The 22,052-nt window shown below is 37.5% G+C and overlaps 1 protein-coding gene across 4 annotated transcripts in view; it reads left to right on the forward strand.

Annotated features, from left to right (window-relative positions):
* The window catches only part of FAM222A (family with sequence similarity 222 member A), a 55,096-nt gene that overhangs the window by 15,694 nt on the left and 17,350 nt on the right, over nt 1-22,052 (forward strand). For 3 of the 4 annotated variants that reach the window (XM_072415379.1, XM_072415380.1, XM_072415383.1), the window contains exon 2: nt 16,509-16,629. In XM_072415379.1, coding sequence (XP_072271480.1) covers nt 16,548-16,629 — 82 coding nt within the window. In that variant the 5' untranslated portion in view covers nt 16,509-16,547. Of the gene's footprint in view, nt 1-12,322; nt 12,479-16,508; nt 16,630-22,052 lie in introns of those variants that run through there. The other variant, XM_072415381.1, reaches the window with a different exon arrangement.

A 22,052-nucleotide genomic window follows, 5' to 3' on the forward strand; every position in this document is an offset into this window, starting at 1 on the left:
TCAGTGTATTGGATTCAATACAGGTATTTTGTATTGAATGCAATACAAAATAATTTGGAACTCCTGGGGAACTTCAGTGCACTTGTCGGGAGACAGATCGAAGGAAGAGGACACGGTCAGAGGATTGCAGGAGCCTGGAGGACAACGGAAGAAGCTGATGGGACCAGATAGGTGTTTGTTTTTTTTTTTTACTTTTTTAACTACCCCAAATGTGATTTAGGGTTACCGCTGGGGAAGTTAATTGAAATAACTATGATTTTCATTAGATGGTATGAATTATGACCAATAAAACCATGTGTTGGCCACCTTTCTGCTGGTACCCCAAATGGAGAAGGTAAGGTCCTCCATATGGTAAATTTCATTAACTGTGTGTAGCCATAAGCAAATCATGGGTGGCTCCGGACTCTGCCAACATGTGGGTTTGCATGAGATTGCTGCTATAATCAGGTGTCTAACTACCGAGGTTTTGTACATTTTTAAGGGGAATAAGTTGTGTTGCAGGAGGAAAAAGGCAGGATCCTCTGGTATATGTTGGTCTGACATCTGTTGAACTATAGATCTGATGGTTGCCCAGCAGTCCCAGAAAATATGAGGAAGAGAGCCCAACTCTGTCTGACACCTCCAGCAGCGTTCTGACCCATTAGGAAGAATGCGGTGTAGCCTCTCGGGGGTACAATACCATCGCGAAACAACCTTATAGCGGGTTTTCTTGAAATCTGCTGCTTATGGATGCTTTGTGAGTCTAGGACAAGATATGTTCCGTTTGTTCTGTGGAGAATGTGAGACCTGTTGTTGTGTTTCTCAGGACCAGAGAAACGTGGGTATGTATTCACAACAGACAAGGCATGTCGGATTCCTCACCTATCCATACATAATTGCTCGAAAGGAGTTAGGGGTCTAAAATAAGTCGAGGCTGGGCGGAGTGTTTACAAAAAAATGGAAGAGTTGCAGGGATCTCCAAAAATCCAAGCACAATCCGCCTGTGTTATCGCATAGCTCTTTTCGCCTGTCCATCTGCCCCAGCTAATGAAGTGTTTTGCTCTGCAGATGCCTGTGGATAGTAAATCTCGGAAGCAAGTGATCTATTTTAAAGGAAAATCCCAAATTGGTTTTGCTGTTTTTTTTTTAAAAGGCCATGAAACCTAAAAGGACTGTTTACTAATAGGGCTGTCTGGGGGCAAAAGTGCAATTTTCCTGCTGATTTGGAGTTTTGGTTTATCTTTTGATCAGTTTTCTCATTTAGTACCAGCAGGTTCATGTATATAATAAACTCCTCAAAATCCAATTGACAGTGCTGCTTGCAGATGCAACCACTATTATTGTTGCCCATACTAAGTTTAAGAAAGTATTGTATATCTTTTTCTGGAGTTAGATTTTTTTTTCATGTTTTGTTTTTTAAATACATTTTATTTTGATTTTTTTTCAAACCAAATACATTGATTAAATAATGACACAAGCTTTAAAATAAACCAAAGATTATATAATTATGTGAAATGAGTTGCACTTTACACAGGACAGGTTTTGTTACAGTTGGTGAATTGTATCTCTGAAGTGCAGGTTCTTTTTGGCTAAGAACAGGTTAATTTGAAGTCCCCAGTGTACTATCTTCTAGATAAGCAGATGGCTCCTGTCTGCTGTCTCTGTATTAAAGCCAATCCATTGCATTGATTTACTTTCATTGCTTTGTGCAAATGTGGCTAGAGAGGTTACTGTAGGAGAGGTGGGTTTATAGTTTCACCAAGTGCCCAAGCCCAGAAATTGCCAGATGCTCCAGAAAACCTACACCACTGTGCTTTCACCATTGCATATTAGAATGCAATCTGTCAAAAACACTCTTTTCCTGTGTTTAATTTCAGAGCAAATGACTATAAAATTTCTAAAGCAACACAGGAAAGGTTTATTACATTTTAGAATTTTTTATACACTGTAACATTTTCATTAATATCTATCTTTGTGATTTGTGTTTAGACATGACATTACTATATAATATATATATTTATGTGAACATCCAAGCTTAATGAGACCTATAACATTGCTTGATTATAGTTGGTTAGACACCAGGTACCTGGGCCTAATTTTGTCTGTTCTTATTTGTCTTCACATTTTAATTTGTTATTGTTTCTGCCATCTTAATCTGAACGCAAGGCTGTTGAGTTCATCATGGAAACCCAAGTGGATCAGAAAGTTTCGGTTCACTTCCTACCAACAATATTGATTCTGACACCCTTACGCCAGCACTCCAACAAACAGTGCTGCACCTACCATATTGTATGCAAAAAGAATAAAGAGAAGTAAAATGAAGAGCTGATGAGCTGTCACAATACAAACTTGGAAGCTGCCATTACATACATTATTTTTAAGGTGGGGGATTCAAGGCTGTGATCTTTTTATATTGCTTGCTGCTTAGTGAGCTATTGTTCTGCTTGAAAGGCATATGCATCTACTACGTCAATTATAAACTAAGGATGAGTATGCAGCTCCATTGTATGCACCTGCAAAAACAAGCCATCAATGGTTTTATTAGTCAGAATAAAAAGTCGTTTAGGCATCCCCCTTGCAGAGCCTTGCTCATAAATGGATGGATGTATCTAAAGTCACACCATATGCAGTCATCTTTCTGTAAAAAACTTTGGTAGTAAGCAAATGAGAAGTGAAGAACAAAATGGAATGCAGCATAGGTAGCTGTGTAAGCTAGCGCCAAGTCTGATGGTGGTACTAAATCAAAATATTTTGATCATATAATTACATGCCATAGACTGGTATTTGCACAAGTCATGTGACTTTACGTCATATTGGCTGATGGCGGTATTTGCAGAGTGTTGGTATCACATTTGCAGCTGGTGGAACTTTTTGTCACTATGCATACACCCCAGGGCAGCTCTTGGAATCTTGGCATATATCGTGAGCACCAGGAAGGATAAACATTTCAAAAGGGGAAATCATGGCCAACTCTTGTATTGGAACTTTGGTATGTAAGGGGAAAAAGCTAATAACATAACTGTACAGTTACCATATATCATAGTCATACTCCACACCCCACTGAAATAAAATCAACTCCAGCATTATCATTTTGCTCTTCTTTAAAGCTAGGGGAAGGGTTAGAACCTCTGTTTATTGTCAATGTACTTTACCTCCCCTCCTGCCTATCTGATCCCATGACTGGTCAAGTATGGCTGAGCTCCTCAAGACAGTCCAAGAATAAAAAACTATTTCTCATCTATCTCACTCTACACAAAAATGAGAAGGCTGGCTATACCAATAACCTCTGAGATGACAAAGGAACTTTTTCTTACATATCCCTGTTGTAATGCGAGATGTAAAAATGAGCAGGTTCACGACTAATAAAAGTTAATTCTGTGTTTCGTAGTATTTTCTTACTTCAAATCCGGGTTCTTGACAAGTATTGACAAAATAAAAGATAGTGGTGTCACTGGAATATAGGACATCATTAGTAGATGTTAGGATTCACAAAGGAAGGTTCTTGATCTCTGTTGTGCCTGAGGCAGTACTTATGAGAAGTCATTCATGTACATTCTTTATATAATTTTTCTTGGCGTGAGGAAACCATAAAGAATACAGATTTTAAACCACAGTGCCATCTGTGATGCATTCAGTTTTGGTCTGTTCATTAAATTATTTCCAATTCCTTTTTCCATAAGCCCTGTACAAGTGAACCTCTAAATCCAGTACCCACATGAACTTCGTCCTACACACCCTCCTACATCCCTCACTTGTGACTATCATGCCAACCTCTCATGTCTCCCAAATGTCTGATTATAATATAATATATAATGGTTATATATAATATATAATGTATTGGTGACATAAGTCGTGCATTTATGCCATTTAGAGGTGGTACCCATCTTGTTTGAGCAGCAGTAAATGTACTTGCATGTTGCAGAAAGGTACAAAACTAAGAATTGGACTAGCAGAGAACTTGGCATTTATTTTTTGAGTCCTCATTGTCTGGGTATGTGACTTGAGATCATATGATTAATTGCAGCAGTGTGGCAAAAGAGGGTCTCATTGTAGCGCCAAAAAACCACGTCAGGACGTCATTCAAGCTCTTACATTGTTTTCCCCAGCCCCATGTAGCTGGGCGCACCACCCGGCACTTTTCAGTAACCATCCATCTGTTTTTGGGTGGTTAATAAAAAGTTGGGTCACAATATAGGGGTTGCCAACCCACCTACAACTTTCCCTCACCCAACTTAAAAATATACTGGGGAGAATACTGTTATACATTCACTGTAGGGTAGCTGTCCCATACAAACGAGCCCACTTTTAAACCCCCTTAGCAAGGGATATACTACTCATGCTACTAAATAATAATAAGTGTGCTCCCAAGCAAGTAAATGTGACTTCCACCACATAATAATATTATTCCATCAAAAAATATTTTTAAAATCTAAACTCATGGTCTATCACAAAAAAGTAATCTATATATATTTTCTGCAAAATTGCTAGCTGTATTTACCAGTAAAATCACATCAATTCTTTTTTTGGTCTTGTTAAAATAAAAGTGTATTGCAAGGATGGTTGTAAGGGGAAATCAAGCCATGAAACTTAGATGTGTTAATGTAGTCTTGCGTGTCATAAGAGGACTGGCGTAAATTGCTTTTTAGATTAACATTTAATTAATAATGAGGCCCGGCTAAGAGGCTTGTTCGTTTTTGTGCGTATAAATGGGCACAGGAATGTTAAACACAGCATCGCCAAGTACACTTCAAACCTTGCGGCTGCCGTCACAGAGAGCCGCTTAGCACTTGTATCTCCTGTCACCTGTTTATTTCAAAGGGCTTCTGGTGTATTTAGATGTAGAAATCCAAAGTCATAACCAGTCACTCGACTTTTCCCACAGCTAATTCACATGTGGTCCTATACTTTCATGTACATGATAGAACATATGGTGATCATTTCTGCCATAATACTCACAAACCTTCAACCTGTCACATTGCACCCTTCTAGTTTGAAGTTTTCCTGCTGTATAAGGCTGATATGGTAAATTAGACTTTAAAATAGAAAAATAAAAATATACTGACGTAACTGGTGGTAGCTGGAGAAGCTTTGACACTAAAAGTACAAATTTGTAACTGCCACTATGCTTGGACATCCGTTCCTACATGGGATCTGTGCTGAGATCAAATCAATGTTTTATTTATTTATAACAGCATTTTATTTATATATATATATATATATATATATAGTTTTATTATACAAAAATAGACTTCCTAAAAAAATAATGACCATCACTATAGCATGTTTTACCAGTGGTTCTTTTATAATAAATACACCAAAGCAATAGAAATGTCTTTGTTTTTGAGTGCAGAATATTCGAATATGTTATGTGCAAAGAGCAGCATTTTTGCTAGTTGGAATGTTCTGCCCAATACACTATTGTTCCCCGTGAATACAGCAGAAATAACTTCTTGCCTTAACTTTGCATGAAGTGTCTTATCAACAATATTTCAGCCTCGCGAAATGCCATCAGTCTACATAACTATGCATAATTCTTTTTACATTTTTTACAAGATTTTCTACTGTGTACAGTGGCCTTTTTGTGAGAATTTTTTTTCCTAACTTTAAAGCATAGGCTGACCAAATCTGATTTAAAGGTAACCTGGGGAGAATAAAAACCCTAGAAACAGCTCTGCATTATACCCAGGGAACACTAATGGGCACATTGGGTCATGCAGGGGGCAGATAAGGAGATGACAATCTGCATAGAGGATTTACCTAAATTGAAACCTTTTACATTACATGACTTGCCAGGTGGCCAAGATCCTGGTGCAAAAGAAAGTATTATGACAAACCTATTATTTTTTGTGCTTCTATTATGAACTTTAAAGATGAATAAGAGCTTGTTGGTAAAGTGTCAGTAAATCCAAAATGCAATTTTTCAGCAGAAGCTTCCAAATACAAACTTTGATTCTGTGCGCTATAATTTACTTATGAAAATTTTGCTGAATATTGTGAATACCTGGTGACCGTGCCAGGTGCTATCACTTCCTCCTTCAAGTTGGCAATGTTCTATGGGGTAACAGAATTTTTAGTGTCGGTGTCAGAGTTTTGGGCAAATGGTGTGGGTGACTCTTCCGAGGATCAGAAATGGTGAACTCCTTGCGGTCCTAACCAGCAGAGTTATGTATTGTATATTGTAGGCCAAGGAATTTTAAAACCTTGTAAATACCTGTTCAATTTTAATATAAATTCTGTCATTAAAGTCTAGCCATCAGTCTGTTTTTTTTAGAAAAAAACTCATACTTATGTGGCTACACAATGGGATCTCAGAGATACTACAAGTAGTATGTTGCTGGAAGGAAAGACAAACTTATTACCATGAGCTCGGAGGTCTTCCATTCCAGAGCCACTGCGCTCACGTGGCTACTAATCTTCAGTAGAAGAATATTATATCTGATTATTTCATAGCTACTAACACAAGCACTTTCACACCAGGGAAGGTGGATTTGGCCATTTCATTCTTTTTCCAGTAATGGAAGACTGTTAACTACTTGGGCACCCTAAATCCAGATTTAGCTGTAAATGAAAAGGTATTTTTTATATAATATGGTGGTGGCCCTTGATATAAATATATCTATGGAGAGCAGATCCAGGGGATCATTGTGCCATGTGTAGAGTGGGAATAGCCTGTACAGTATATAAAGCTCTAGAAGGTTTATCTGCAATGTAGAGGTTACAGCTGTCATATGTGAATAGCACTGAAATATTTCTCTATATATTGTGTTGTCATAAAATCTAATTTTCTTATATATGAAAGCAGAGGTCAGCACTTGATGTGATGGTATAAAAAAATAAGATGGGTAATAGCAGAAAGACACATAAAAAAACCTTTACTTAATCTAAACTCCCCAAAATATGTAATATTTTACAGCTTACCAATCCTTGGTATTTGGCCAATTGGCATGGTTGCCTAAATATGTAATTTGTTCTCTTGTCACATCCATTTTAGGATTCTTCCAGAGGTTCTTAATGGCACCCCTTATAACTAAAATTATTAATTGCCATTTCTATCACTATAAGAGATTTCTCCTCTCCTTCTATCTTTGTGACAACCCCTGCTGGGTAGGTGAGGGTAAATATCATCAATGACTGTTTTTACCCTCCCCCACATTGTTCCATTCTAGGGAGACAGAGTTTTGGGGTGACTACCGCTTTAAATAGTTCTACCTACAATCTTTAATTATATTGACCTGTTACTAATCATGAATTCTTTCACCTTACGAAGAACGCTCTGCCAACATATCTGATTGAGTAGAACATTAGGGACCCTTCATTTTTTGGAAGGACTTTTTTTCTGCTACATTTTTAATGACATTAATTTGGGCATGTAGAACATAAGGGAATATTAAAGCCCTCTATTCATTACCGGTAAAACCTGGATTTTAGCTAACCATTGGAAACTGAAAAGGCTATTGTAGCTCTGTAGCACAAGATAAACGTGAGGACAGAAAGGTTGTGTGTGTTTGACTGTCATTCTGGTGATCTGGCTACAATACTTTGTAAAACAGTGAATCAGACTTTCACTTGAATCACTGAAAATCTTCCAGGTCCATGTGTTTTGATGATCGTAAAGAATTCCCATGTCCGATTCCCTGTTTTATAAATAGACTCCTTTAAGTCACTGACCAAAAACAAGTATGCAGATCAAAAAAGTCATATAAATTCTAATTTGTATCTACTCCAAATCAGCAACTTTGAAAGTACTGAAAAGGGGGGGGGGGGGGGGGGGGGGAAGGGGGGGGTGTCATTAAAGCAAGGATACTAAGATTTTCAGAAGCCGCAGTGATGTCCCTCTATCTGACTTTACCGTAGTAATAAAGGCCAATGCCACTTTTAAAAAAAAATGTAATTTTAAGTAGGATTACAGTGAAAAAATCAATGCTGAAACTACTATGTATTACTTTTCCTCTTTTATGTTTGTACAGTCTCTTGAAATACCCTTTATTCCTTGATTTTATGGTTTTCCTATCCGCGAACATTTTTTTTTTATTTTTCTCCACACCGGTAAATTTGATTCTACAGTGACAACAAGCAAAATGATATGGTTTTTATTTTTGTCATGAGGAATTTTTATAAAAAAAGGGAAATAATTTTTTGCCAGTCCTATATTGCATTATCGGATCTATCAATAAGTTAGGAGTTGGACCTTTACTATAAGGGGATTCTGATGGTTCTGATTAGTTTAGAGAGGGAGATATTTGGTAATCTTCTGATCCTAACCTTCAAAAGTCAAGCCTCCAATCAAAACATTCCTTGAAAAATCTGCTCTTGTTCTCTAAGCAACGTCACGGAGTGAAAATAACGTGGAATTATTCAGGAAATATGCTCCACAGTTTTCTGTAAAAATGTTGGCAGCAAGCTTTTGAAACTACCACAATCTGTCCTTCCCACCTTGGCACACGGCCTTCTTCATTCTCAGTGGACTGCTGAGACGTTATGATTATATTTCACATAAGTAAGTCTTATTGAATAAATAATACCCTTATGTATTTTTAATTGAGGCTAGGCAAGTGGATAGAGTCAATGGAATTAAAAGGTTATGCTGCAGCTTGAGGTGAACCACACACTTTGTTTAAGTGAAGGGCAACCCGTTCTGTAACTTGTTAGAGGTACATTAGACAGGAAAAATGTTTTTCTAAAAACTGAAATCTACATTGGTTATGCAGCTGCTTTAGGTGTACAAGTGTAATTACAAATCTTGAAATGCCGGTCTCTTGGCGTGTTGACTTGGTGAAGACAATCTACAGCCACAGACCAACCTAGCTCATTGTAATCACAAAAACAAATTACAAATATCTAAATAATTAAGAAATTGAACATTTCTTTTCAGCCTGATGGGAAAAAAATAGTTTACATGTTCAGTTTTGGATTTGTTTCTTGGAAACTGTATGTGAGAGGTCAGTCAAGAATTGCCGTGGCTATAAATAAATAGATATGGGAATATTGTTGTGTTTTCTCACATTCAAAAATAATCATTTTGTAAACAAACAAATCTGTATTCTTCTAGTTATGGTTTAAAAACGTGACAAACTACATTTTATGTTCACATTCGCCTTCATTTCAAGAATTGGTCATATATGGATGCTTTTGCTGTAAAAAGTAATCATAGAGATTAGTAATACATCACCCAATAAAACAATTTTTAATTACTTTCACATAACTACATTTAGAGGACGTTAGTCATTGTCATGGGAGAAGGCCTTTGGTGTTTTTGATTTTTCTTAGCAAATCTAATTTGATCCCCTGAGAGAACAAACGTTTGCCCTGAAGTTGCCACCTCTAATTGATATATTATGCTTGTGCATACATTAAGTATATGTTTGTAAAAAGGAGAAAAAAACATTCTTGAGCATTTACCCTATGCCCATGTTCTGCTGTCTATACCATGGACATTGTCCAGCCCAATCTTTACATTATATATTTGCCATTAAGGTTCTCCCATAATGTTCACTTATCCACCCTCCTCCTCCACAGTTGTCTACTAAATCTTTTTTTTGTCTTTTGAAGATGTTCTCCAACATTTGCTGTACGTTTGTTTCACCCTCATAGTGGCTTTCAAAACTTTTCTTTACATTTAGTCAGTATTTTAGATTTTTGCTAAAAGTGTCACACCTTAACACCACACAAGCAGTAATAGTCCCACAACCTCTCCAAATCCGTAGAAGAACAAGTTTATGGATACAAGTACCCTGATTGGTGGGGCTCTTTTTTAAAATTTTCACCTAAATGCCTGTCGCAGACAACAATGATACAAAGTAGCTTTTAGGCTTAATGATTTTCCCCACTTGTTTTTCTTATAGAAATGTTCTGTAAATGTAAAACTGTTCTGAAAAGTCTTTGTCACATTACTGCTAATGTGTGTGTAATATATATATATATATATATATATATATATATATGTATTACAACTTGCCCAATTTCATAGTTGTTCTGGATTTAGGTATTGTACAAACCCGGCTTACAGAGCTAGATTCTGTAATATATAATCAACAGTTTACTAGCAAAATGGCTACAATATTTTAACTGAAACAAGTTACGAGTTCTCTTCTCCTGTTACCTTCTCTACTGCTGCAAGCTTTCCTTTACTGGTTTTTAGTTTTTTCTAAGTTTGATCAGTTTAGTCCCATTCATTAGTCTATTGTATGATCATATTGAAATGTGTGTATGTCTACCATTGCAGGTACTGCAATGAAGTTGTTACCAATTACTGGTAGCATAGCTGATTATAACAATAAAGAAAACTCCAAAATCAAATAGCCATAAGGGCTAAGCCATAAGTTGGTTTGAGTTTGCATGAATTATAGGAATATGGTCAGGATCATATTAACTAGTCACTAGTAACGATTGGGTAACTAATACTGCGTTCTTGTTGAACTCTCTCAGGACAGGACTTTACATCAGCTGTTGGGACGTGAGATGTACAATGTCCCAGTACTTAGCATTAAATTAGTCATCAGCACAAGGATTAATTTGGGATCAGTAGGGACCCATTTAGTACAATCTGCCACAGCTTTAAAGATAAGTACTGTACACAATTAGTATTTAACAGTTACACCATTGTCTGTATTGGAACACAGTAACACATATTTTTTTTTCTGTGCAGACCAATGAATTTTTATACAATCTTCATATTATATGTTTTAGTTACTGATTTTATTTAAAGAAAGCTTTCCAACTTGGTAACATTTTAATGGGAAAACACAATGCTTTATGTAAGTAACACAAGAAACTAATAGGTCATGCTCACTGGGTTTTGCAGTTCAGTCATCATACATAGCTGTAATTATGTTTTATAGCTGTGTGCGCATTGACCAGTTCTAGACATTGACTAGACTGCAATCTATTAATGGTTTTAAGAGATGTGTGAAAGATCAGCTTAAAGGCCAAATCCAGCCAAAATTGTTTTATTTGTGTTGCATAGCAAATCTAAAGGTTAGTTTCTTGTGTATTATTGTCTGTGACCCCATTGGGGATGTTTTGTCTTACATTCTGCCTTGGTGTCACCCAGACAAGAAAGGAGGTGAGCAGATGTCACCACGACAGTAGAACATAGACCGCAATAAAACCCTAACCGATTCTTCCTTTTTCTGGTTCATAAAAAAACTGCAACAAAAACAATTATTGTTTCCATTGAAAGATTTCCCACTGCTACCTGCCCCAGTTATACCTAATAATGCTACTTAATAGTGAACCTTTTTGATCTTATTTTAAGTGTACTACTATCTGAAAGAGCTGAATAAACAACCCAACTACAGGAGCATGAAGATTTTTTTTTCTCCAAGCAAGTAGTCATCTTTACTTTTTTTTACAAATATTAGCAGTAGTAGTTTTTAGCAGATTAATGTTCTAATAAGGAATCTTGCTCTGTTGACGCTATCCCAAACTAGCACTCTTCTGTGTATAACATCCAATCACCGGACTAAGCATGGTGGATGTGTGGAGAAGGGTCATTGTGCCCTATACTGGTTCTGTAGCTTCCTTGCTGTTGTACTGGGATCCAGCACACCTAAGTAATGGATTGTAAAGGGCCACATACACAAAGATCTATCGGGAGCAAAGTTGTCTGGGTATGAGAAGTACCTCGGGGTGTAGATGATCTACATTCAGACATCTCTATTCAGTCCCAAAGAGGCCACATACACTTGAGGTAGGCCCCTAGAACTTAAACCCTGTTCATTGCTCGATGGTCAGACTTGCCCATTATTATATGATGACTGAATGGCAGTAAATAGTTTAAAGAAATTATGTAGGTGTCAACACCCTAGAATAAAATATAACAAGTGTATTAATTTGGTATTTTCTTCTGTTAAGAATTTTTTTTGTATCATTCAGGGGACTGCAAAATGGGGGTAAAAAATCACAAAATGTGAAATGTTATGTCTAAGGATTGTGATTATTCTATGTGCGTCGGAGATCAAAGATGCTTTCAAATCTGCAGTCATGTGATTAGTGGCGGTGCCCTGTGTGCTCTTGTTTCCCTGTGATGTTCTCTCCCTCCCCCCTGTGGCTCTTCCTCTCTATTCTTCCCAGTCCCTCCCCCACTCTACCCCATCAACTGCAGATTTAGTTATGCATAGACAACTGTAGCAGAAAATCTAATTTGATGATTAGCAGAACTGCCAGGATCACTTCATGTCAAGAGATGCTATCTCTCTGCTTTCTCACTGATTAATCCCTCTCACAAAACAGCTGCAATGAACTTGCCCCTAAGGGCTGATTGTAGCCATCAATGTATCCTCACCGTGTCCCAGCTATTGAGCTTTACTAAATCAGGCAAAATGAAAGCATATCCTCTGCATTGCATGTCCGGTGTAACCTCCACACTTCAATGCAGCAGGATAACCTTTATTCGGGACACTTCGAGCTAATCCAGCTAATAAACTCCATAAGCGTTTCCCAGAAGCACAGCCACAAATGCAAAGTATTGCACTTTTTCCAGATCGGATAGAAGCAGCATGTGATGGTCTCATAAAGAGTACCTGTTACATACCACTTTCTACACTCAACCAAAGTGCCACTGGTAACTGGTGTCGGACAAGTTATAAAGAACCTCATTTAAAAATCAGTGAAAAAAAAATATCTGCTGCAGTTTTGCAGTAATGGGAATCAAATGAGATGGAATCAACGTTATATTTCCTTATTCAAATATTTTAGTATCTATATGACTATAGCATAATTATCTCTACTTAACTGCACAAACAATAGAGTTCTGTTTTTCCTTTTAGTTTCTTTTTCTTCTTCTTTTCATTTTTTTATTTGTTTGCATAACCTATTTTTTATGAGAGCCCAGCAGTTGTCTACAGAGGGTACTATGATTATTTATTTCTATGCGAGTGGCTGCATCCCTATTATGAACTGGTTGGGAAAACAGAATGCCTATGCGTATATATGCTTGTTTAGGGAGATGGAAGGAAACTTGTCTACCATTAAATAAAAGGGCAGCAGCCTGGAGGCAGGTTTACATTTGTGTCTGGGTTAGAAGTTGATCATTTATTTGGTTTGTATGTACAGTCTGCCTGTTTATATGTCTTTAAGCTTCCATATGCTATGCGTGATTGTCCATAGTAACCAGCTTGCCATTTTATTTAATTTGGACATAATCTGCTTACTGTGGGTTTGCCTTTATTATTTACAATTTTAATAGTCTAAAAGCTAAAATTTGTTTTTGTGTACTTTTATGGAATTCCTTGTTTAGACTATTTTGTGTAGAGAATGGTTTCCGTTAAAAATGTCCTTTTTTCACATTATAGGTTTTGGTACTAAAATTAAGAAAGGGAGAAAAAGGTCTGTCTCATCAGGTGCTTTGCTAAACAGACATAACATGATCAGGGTGGTTTTATGTCTTTAAGAAGCCTGAGGCAGAATTTTATAGTTCCCACCAGCATATAAAAAGAAGGGAAAAGCTCTTGGTCTGCACTCTTGCTGATTGGCTTCACACTGTGCTCTCTCATGCAGTCATTGCCTCCTCCACTTGTACTGCCATACAACACCATTCTAATAATCGGTGACACACTGTACTCTATGGAGTGACTGGAATAGCCAAGCAGGAGTAGACTGGGTTGAAATGGTGAGGTGTGAGTAGCAAATGGAGAAATACTCAATTTGAAGGAGTGGGCACACAAGTTTCACCAGGGTGTATAATCCCATATCTTGCCAACACCAGAATTACTAATATATAATTCTGTTCTATATCATGGACGTTGTCCCTTTAGAATCAGGGTTATTAAAGATGGAACAGTGATGGAGCAAAAACTTGCTGGGCCACCAAGTCAAGGAGTAATTCCATAAAAGGTAGTTTGGGGATTGATTCTGAGTGATTGTGCCACTGGCAATTTTCTGCAAACAAAAAGAAAGGCCAGCTAGTGTTACATTTCCCCTAAAGTTATCAAGAGCTCTGTAGTGCACTGGTCTGTGTGATTGTAAAATGAACAATTTTAGTGCAGGTTTTCAGCCCCAAATTCGCCATGCAGTGATCTGCTGGGGTATTCATAGACCAAGGTACCACAGACCAGTTTTTCATACTTTTTGCTTACTACAAGGCCATGGTTACTGAATGTTGCATTGTTATCCAGGTACAAATAGGATAGGAATCAATACTGGCAAACATGTAATTATATTGCGTTTAATTATATTTAATTATTCATTTAATTTATATTTAAATTTCATGATTTCTTTAATACATACAAAACTGCATTCATAGTTTTGCAAATCAGGCTCGGGTTCGGCTTTATTAATATTGGTTCTTTGAATTACTGCACATCAGAGTCCATACGGGTTTAACTGCTGTGTAACAGATTGACATTGTCTTTCTACCTTTGGCCGATAGATCGGATCCAGTTGACAAATTTTTCCAGATAACAAACATGCACATGCATTAATTAAAAAAAGTGAATGAAAAGAAACAAATGAACAGTGCTTTAGAAAACATACAGAAGCTCCTCCATTTGCCTTTGAGAGGGAGCGGGAGGACAGATGGAATTTAGACAGGCGTTTAGAGTAATTACTCTGTAACGAGGATTTTGTTGTGAAATTAGTATCTTAAGGAGGTGGTGCAGATATCTTTCAAAGGATGAATACCTCATTAAGAATCTGAATAAAGAAAAAAGGGAAGTGACGGTTTACAATTGGAGCTTGGCAGACACCTGCCTGGTTTTAAATAACAGCTTTGTCCTTCGGCTTTTAAAACTTGTATCAGTTTTGCTGAACTGCTTTGTTTAAGCGATACAAATCGCTTGTGTTTTGCATAGTGTAGAGAGTATGTAATTCTAAAAATGAATGTTGCAGTGGAATTAACGCTTCTGCTTGCAAGCCGACATTACTGGAGAACACGCAATCGTGTTTTTGCTAGCTGGCCTTGAAAATACTTGACCTGCAAACCGATGATTTAACTGGTAGGATCTGCCAGACCAATGCAGATGGCTTCCATTTTACACATTTAATTAATTTACTTGTCAGTGTAATGTTCTTTTGACAGATTTGATATAAAGTAAATGTATTGTATCTTAAGTCCTTGTTCCATCCAGGCTTTTATATGTTGCAAGAAGCTGTTCAAGAAAAGTTGGCCATAAACTGCCAGATGTCTCTCCTTGCCCGGGGAGATATCTGCTTATCGTCCCTAGCTTGAACACCCGCCATTGTTTCTTCTATGACTTCACAAATTGATTAAAGCTGCTTATACATTGTTATTACTTCCTTTTTTCCCCCCATAAAGACGTTAGAAAATTAGCTAGGTTGTCCAAAGGTTTCCTTTTTTGATGAGCAAGAGGACTCCCCTCTTCAAGAAGCCTGATGAAATCTAGCCTTGTATGGCATTTTCCTTTACTGTCCCTGATGGAAGCTTACCTATGCAGTGTTGTCTTAACTTTAGCTTCAAGGATTCAGATAAGAACTTCTGGCTTTACTCTGATTCCCATGATCTGTAAAATTGTTCTAGGTCAGCGACTTAGAAAGTATTAAAGACAGGTCAGTGTAACCGCCAGGGACCTTGAAGACCACAGCAGTGGCCAGCACATCATTTCTCATGATAGAATTAATTGAATATGTGACCCACAGAGAAGGTTGGTCCAAACAAAGTGTAGAAAAAACAAAGCCCTCCTCAAAAAAAAAAGTTTACAATTATTTTACAATTTGTCATGAATGAATGCACAAAGAAAGGAAAAATACATGCAGAGGAGGATTGTGTGTTGGAATCTGCCAGCACTTTTCATGCCCTCATTGACCTTTCATATAGATGATCTACTGATCTCTGTGAAAGTGGTGAACCATGTGAAAGTGGCTGACCATGTGAAAGTGGTGAACTCCTTTAGCTCTAATGAGAATGAAGGAGTGTGTGTCTACAAATGTTATTGCAAAGTTTACTTTTTGTAGAGCTTCACACACATTTTACGTGGTACATTTTTTCGCCCAAAAGTGTGTTTTATAAACATATTTATTCTGGTTCCCCCACCCCCCTTTTTTGTTTTTTTAGACCTCAATAGATATTATTCTCACCAGATGACCAGAATAGGGATTTGTACACAGAAACGCCCTAATAATGAAAACAAGACCTTTCTGCTTCTTTACTCATAATTTCTGACACCATTTTATCTTCTTACTGTTGAAATATAAATTTGGTGCAAACATCAGGAACAAACGGCAGGAGAAAGTCGGGGTATGCAGAGTTTTCTGGAAGTTTGTTTCCTGTGAAGATAAGGAGGAGGGCTGCCAAATAAGGCAGGAGCTAAAATAAATCTTCAAGATGTGATCTGCCTGGGCTCCTTGTCATCAGGAAGCCCTTGCGATATGATTGTTTTTTTATTTATCTTCATATTGTAACTTTCTGCACATCCTATTGAATTCATGTTGTGGGGTCACCAATGGGACTTTGCATTGTATACCATTAAAATCTCAGTATTCACTTTTTCTGTTCCTATGTATGCTTGTTGCTATAAAGCTTATGCCCAGATAAGCAGCGTTGTCTTACTAATGTTAATAATGTTTTCTTGCAGTGCGGCCATCTGCCTAGCTGACCATAAGTCTTTGTAACTATGTTGGCGTGTCTTCAAAGAACCCAGAATCCTCCAGTAAAGCACCTTGCATGTGCAAACAAGGGGCTGGAACCTCGAAAGTGTAAGTATGACAAACAGAATTGTTAATGGTTTTAGTTTTATTCATTTTAATTTGTTTTTTTTTTTTCAACAATGGTTTTGTATTTGCCGTATAGGTTTCAGATGTTGCGTCTAAGACATATCTAATATTATAATGACTACATAGGTTGGTAAAATTATACTCCTTTAAAACTGTAGCTGTAAAGTTGTATTGTGTTCATCATTATAAACAAGTAAACCAGGCTTAGGTTTATAGTATCAAACATAGCAATGCAGACAGTTGTTACATTCAGCAATGCTTGATGGGTTTTGTCAGGAGACGGTCCATGAGGTGCTTGATAACAGCTTGCAAAGTTGGCAATGTACGCACTGAAACACACAAGGTAGAGGCGCAGGTATTGGCAGAGCCAGCTAGTGATCTGAAACTGAAACCGTAAAATGCGCACGTCTGTGAATCCCAGGGAGGTCAAGAGGAAAATGGATATAGATGTGCTGTTACGCTATAGGTTTATCTTGGTGACTCAGAAGATAAGGAAAGGTAATTGCATAGATGCAGGGATCATGCTATTACATATGACCTTATAGCATTTGCAAGGTTATAGAAAAAATCCAGAGCCCTGCTTTTAACTTAATTTTTCCATAATCCTCTTCCTGCTTATTCTGAAAGTGCTTTGTATGATTTATCAATTGCAAGTATTGCAGCACCTCTTCTTATGTGATGTGTCATAAGCCATTCTGCCTCATTGAACATTCTGACAATCATTGGGCTTTGATTTCTATGTATGATCTTTAATCATATACTGTATATAAATTGGAACAGGTGGGAGGGGGTTAGTATATCTTTTGAGGTTTTTATAATGATCAGTGACCTCATATCCTACTTTGTGTCACCAGCAGATAAAATGAGAATAACAGGTGTCACCAAGATAGGAAGAAGGAAAATTATTTTTATTGCTCATTGTGTCCTCTCTGCAAAGATTTTAAGACCTAAAGTGTATTGATTTAACAACAAACCAGTTGCACATGCCCAGTGTCAAGAGACAAATGGTACAATACTTATAAAGAGAAAACTGGAGGATACTTATCACCTAATTTGCAGACATAATAAAAAAATAATGAATGATGAATCTGGCTGTGTTTTAGTCAATAAAACATTGACTTGGTCTAATCCTTTTAACAAAAAAGCAATATATTTCCGCATACCTGTTCTTCGATTTGGTAGCTGCTTTATTTAGTCTTCTATCTTCAGGAGTCTGTGTTTTTACCTGGTGATACTTCAGTAACCCTGCTTCTCCTGTGACCCATAGAATGTCACCTACCCCCCACTTATCTCTGTTTCTTGTCTACATGCCATCATTATATTCTTTCCAGGGAAAACAAGGGACGGTCAGTGTTCTGCCCAGGCATTTTTTAAAGCCGGGTGGGAAGAAATTATAGGTGGGTGGCAGGCCTTGTATTGTGACCAAACTCTTCTGTAACCACCCAAAAACAGCCGGGTGGTTACTGAAAAGTGCCGGGTGGAGCACCCGGCTAAAACGGACCGGGGAGAACACTGACGGTGCCAATTTTGTTTTTAGGACTACTTTTCACCCCATACAAGTTTATGGGAATGCAAAAGCAGATCAGCTCAACTATGCCTGCAATAAACTGAATGATTTAGAAGATTTTCAACTTGATGTCCAAAGCATGTGGAATTTACCTGTCAACACAAACTCCAATACTGCTGGCTAGACTCAGAACTGTCCCACATGCTGTGTGCCAGGCATTTAGGAGATGTAGTCCTTAGTCAATAGAAACTGACATCCCAACAGCTACCACTGCAAAGTACGTAAGAAAAGTTGTTTCACAGTACCAGAAAAAGCTAAAGTAAAAAAAAAATAATCTAGGGACCTAAAGAGGGAGATATGAACATTACAGTTGTTCATTACCAGGCTATACACATATAGTACTTGTTAAAAACCTGCTGTTTTTGACACCACAGCAGGACAGCCAGATAAGCAGCATTTACAAATCCGGTGGTTGCCGGAGCCCTTTAAATCTGCAGTTCTGGGTATATATTTAGTAGTACTCAAAAAGGCTAACCTTGTATTTTGCTTTCCAATCGAGCAGATACTTAGGAGTGCTGTCAGCTGTGCGGTGGCTTAGCTAGCTCTGTGTAGCACTGAGACTTTCAGCTGTAACAGCCTTCTATTTCCAGTGGCACCAGCTCTGAGAGAGATATGACAGGGTCTGATAAGGCCCTTTCAGTCATTTCAATAGGACTCTATTTTAATACTGCTTCCTTTGTCTAAATTCTGGGTGATTTCACTCCTTATCCTACTCCTTTCATTACGTGTTCCTTTTAACTGCTTGCATGCCAAATAGGGTGGTACAGCAGCAATACAATATGCTTTATTGTGTTAATGTTAAATTTGGTGTTGGTGAGTTTCTTTGTACTGTGAAAATAAACTATGGCATTGTCTGCTTGCTCTCACATTTGGTAAGATAAAGCATTGCTCTGGTTTAGCTGTCTGTTCTGTGGAATGAATATTAGTACTCAGGTCAATCTGGGTTTACAACACAGATTAACCAGATAGTAAAAGAAGCTTGATAATAATGGCCATTCATCACATGTCTGATCATTACATCCATCACCAGCTAGACACAGGCGTCTGTTGATGAAGGTTAAACCGTTTGAACTTTTTTCTGTTTTAGTTTACAGCGATGCTTTGTGATTTAATGTAGAATGCATTGTGCTAACTAGATGGAGCGCAAAGTTTTCAAGTGGATTGTACCTAAATATCTGATGTCTACGGTGAATGATACTTTTTTTATATTTCACATATAGGACCACTCACAATAACACTCACTCTCTCTTTGTAACAAACGTTTATGTTCCTAGCAGCTGTTGTCTTCCACTCATTTTCTGCAGCATGTGTTCAACATAATCTTAAATACCTGAGATATTAAGGTGGCCATTGGTGAAAGTCATATGTTACCCTCTTACCGGTTTCCTATGGGATCTATTGGTTGGAGGGTTCTGTTTTGTATTCACATAGACTGTTTTATATTGTACAACAGCTGAACAGCCACAGTGAATTACTTTAATTGCTTTCAGTCTGATTACCAGTACAATATATCTGTGGATTTATTATGCACTGGACAGTTTCACATCCGCTTTATATTCCTGAAAAACATTGAATATTCAAAGATGCTGCAGTACAAGGGTAAAAATGAGCAAATATTTGTCATCAGTACCAGCAGTTTATTAAACATGAAAGGCCTTACCCCCATTCCTTATCCACTGGGAGAGCATTCCATACTCTTTGTATAAAAAAAGGATAAAGTAGAGGATTCCAATGTGGCCTCTGGCACTGCCATCATTCAACTCCAGAAAATAGATGTTTCTTTCCAGCTCTCATGTTTCCCAGCAAATGCTAATTTATTATTTTCTCTGCTAACTCTTTAGGTTTTTGATCTAAATCTAAACCGCCAATAACCCAATTAAAATTTCCATGCATGTGGTTGTGCAGGTTTAACCTCTCCACTCCCGGCTGAGCAAAGCACGCAATGCAGAGCAATAAACTTCCTTATCCATTCAGCTGAGTGCACAACAGAAGCTGTATTTAAATTATATATAAATCATCATCTGCAAATCCATGTGGCCAAATTCATTCCTGTATTGCTCAGTTCAGCAGAGAGGAGCGGCTTCTGTTTAATTAAATGTCACTTATGTACTGTATGCCTTTATCCCACTGCTGAGCTGGCCAGGGTTTTGTATATTGATGAATCAGGAAGCATCTGAAATCCAATATATTATAAAGATACAAAGTACAGCTCCAGCAGTTGGGAAATGTTATTTACATCTCCATATATTTTATTATGACTGCAGCACTGTAGCAAAATTATTTCTGTAGATGTGCCCAATTTAAGTGGCCTTGTTCATCGAGTTTCTGCGAAACGTATTTCAAGCCAAGTTTGGTCATAGCCATGGTTAAAAAAAGAAAAGGAAAAAAAAATCTGCCGTTTCAGGATGATTTGCGGAAAGTAGCATCCTGCCATTTGATTGCGCAGTGACAGGAGGAATCAGTATCAAATGTGAAAGGTGAAACACTGTTTGTGAAACAAGCAAGTTTTCGTCCTATTAACCCCTTTCTGGCCAGCGTGGCTCTAAAGCAAAGTCAGCGTTATAGCACCAGAGAAAGGAGCAGCGCTTCTGTCAGAAGGAGAAAAAGAATTCTCGCATTAAATGGATTGGAAGGGCCCTGCGGCTTGCCGGAGGCAGGTTTAAACCCCCCTCTGTACTGTCATTTAAGAGACAGATCTGCAAATATTCTCTCTATTAATATTTCATTTGTGTCTTAAAGATACAGGCCTCATTGTTGAATATAATTTGAAGGTGAGAGTTTGGCATGGGTGGCACAATTAACTGCTTCACTACTGGCTAATAAAATGAAGTGCCTTTAAATTAAAGTTCTCTCTTTGTTAATTAACCATTTTAACCAATTCAAATGATCTGCAGCTGAGTCCTTAATGAGCATATCACACAAGGTCTTTTATATGACAAAATTCTCATAATAGCTGCATCCGTTAAATGTGCAGTTCTTTTACATAAAACATTTACCTTTTTGTACATACATTTGTAATATGTTCTTATCTGTGGATTAAACTTTACACTAGAACCTTCTGTGGTTCTGTTACATAGAAAGAATAGTTGTACTATATTGTTCTAGTTTCTGCACCCAGTACATAAATTGATACTGGTCTACACAATGTTCAGTTCAATTGACTTGCTCAATATAAATATTGACCATTGAACCAAATTCCATTCTACCATACAGCGCAAATGATGTATGATTTAACAGGACAAAAAGGCACTCCTGCTCCAAATTTTAAGTGGCTTTGGAACAAATTAGTGTGGCTATCTCTGTTGCAAAAAAAAAGTTTGTACTTTAAACTATGTTTATTTTTTGTTGATACACCTACCATTTCCAAAGTACCTATTGGCTATCAGCAGAGTTTGGCAGCTGCGGTTCATTTTCTGGGAATTTATATTTGTGCACCGGAAAAGCTTAATTTTTGCTCCAGGAACACAAGGCCACAAAGGTCAGAGGGTTACGCCTGAGACGCAAGCAATTCAAATCAACATACAAAAGCTAAAAATTAACTGTCTGCTCAATGCCCTCCTGCGTTTTAGAGGAAGCGAGGCGGGACAGTGAACTGCTAAGTTTATTTAGCTATATTGTACAGATAATATCTGCAAGCTTGGGTTTATAATAACAGAAAGCCAAAGTTATGCAGAAAATGATGAGAAACTGCTTGTTCAGATGAAAACGTGCTTAATTTAAACTGCTCAGTAGGTCCCTACTTAACAATTTGGGCACCAGCCAAACAAAAGAATGAATGTGAAGACCTTGCCCAGTTGCAGAGATCTAGTTATATAAGGGTTAATAAAGCTTATAAGCA

This window comes from Pyxicephalus adspersus, chromosome 6, assembly GCF_032062135.1.
Source record: "Pyxicephalus adspersus chromosome 6, UCB_Pads_2.0, whole genome shotgun sequence".
NCBI classification, from domain to species: Eukaryota; Metazoa; Chordata; class Amphibia; order Anura; family Pyxicephalidae; genus Pyxicephalus; species Pyxicephalus adspersus.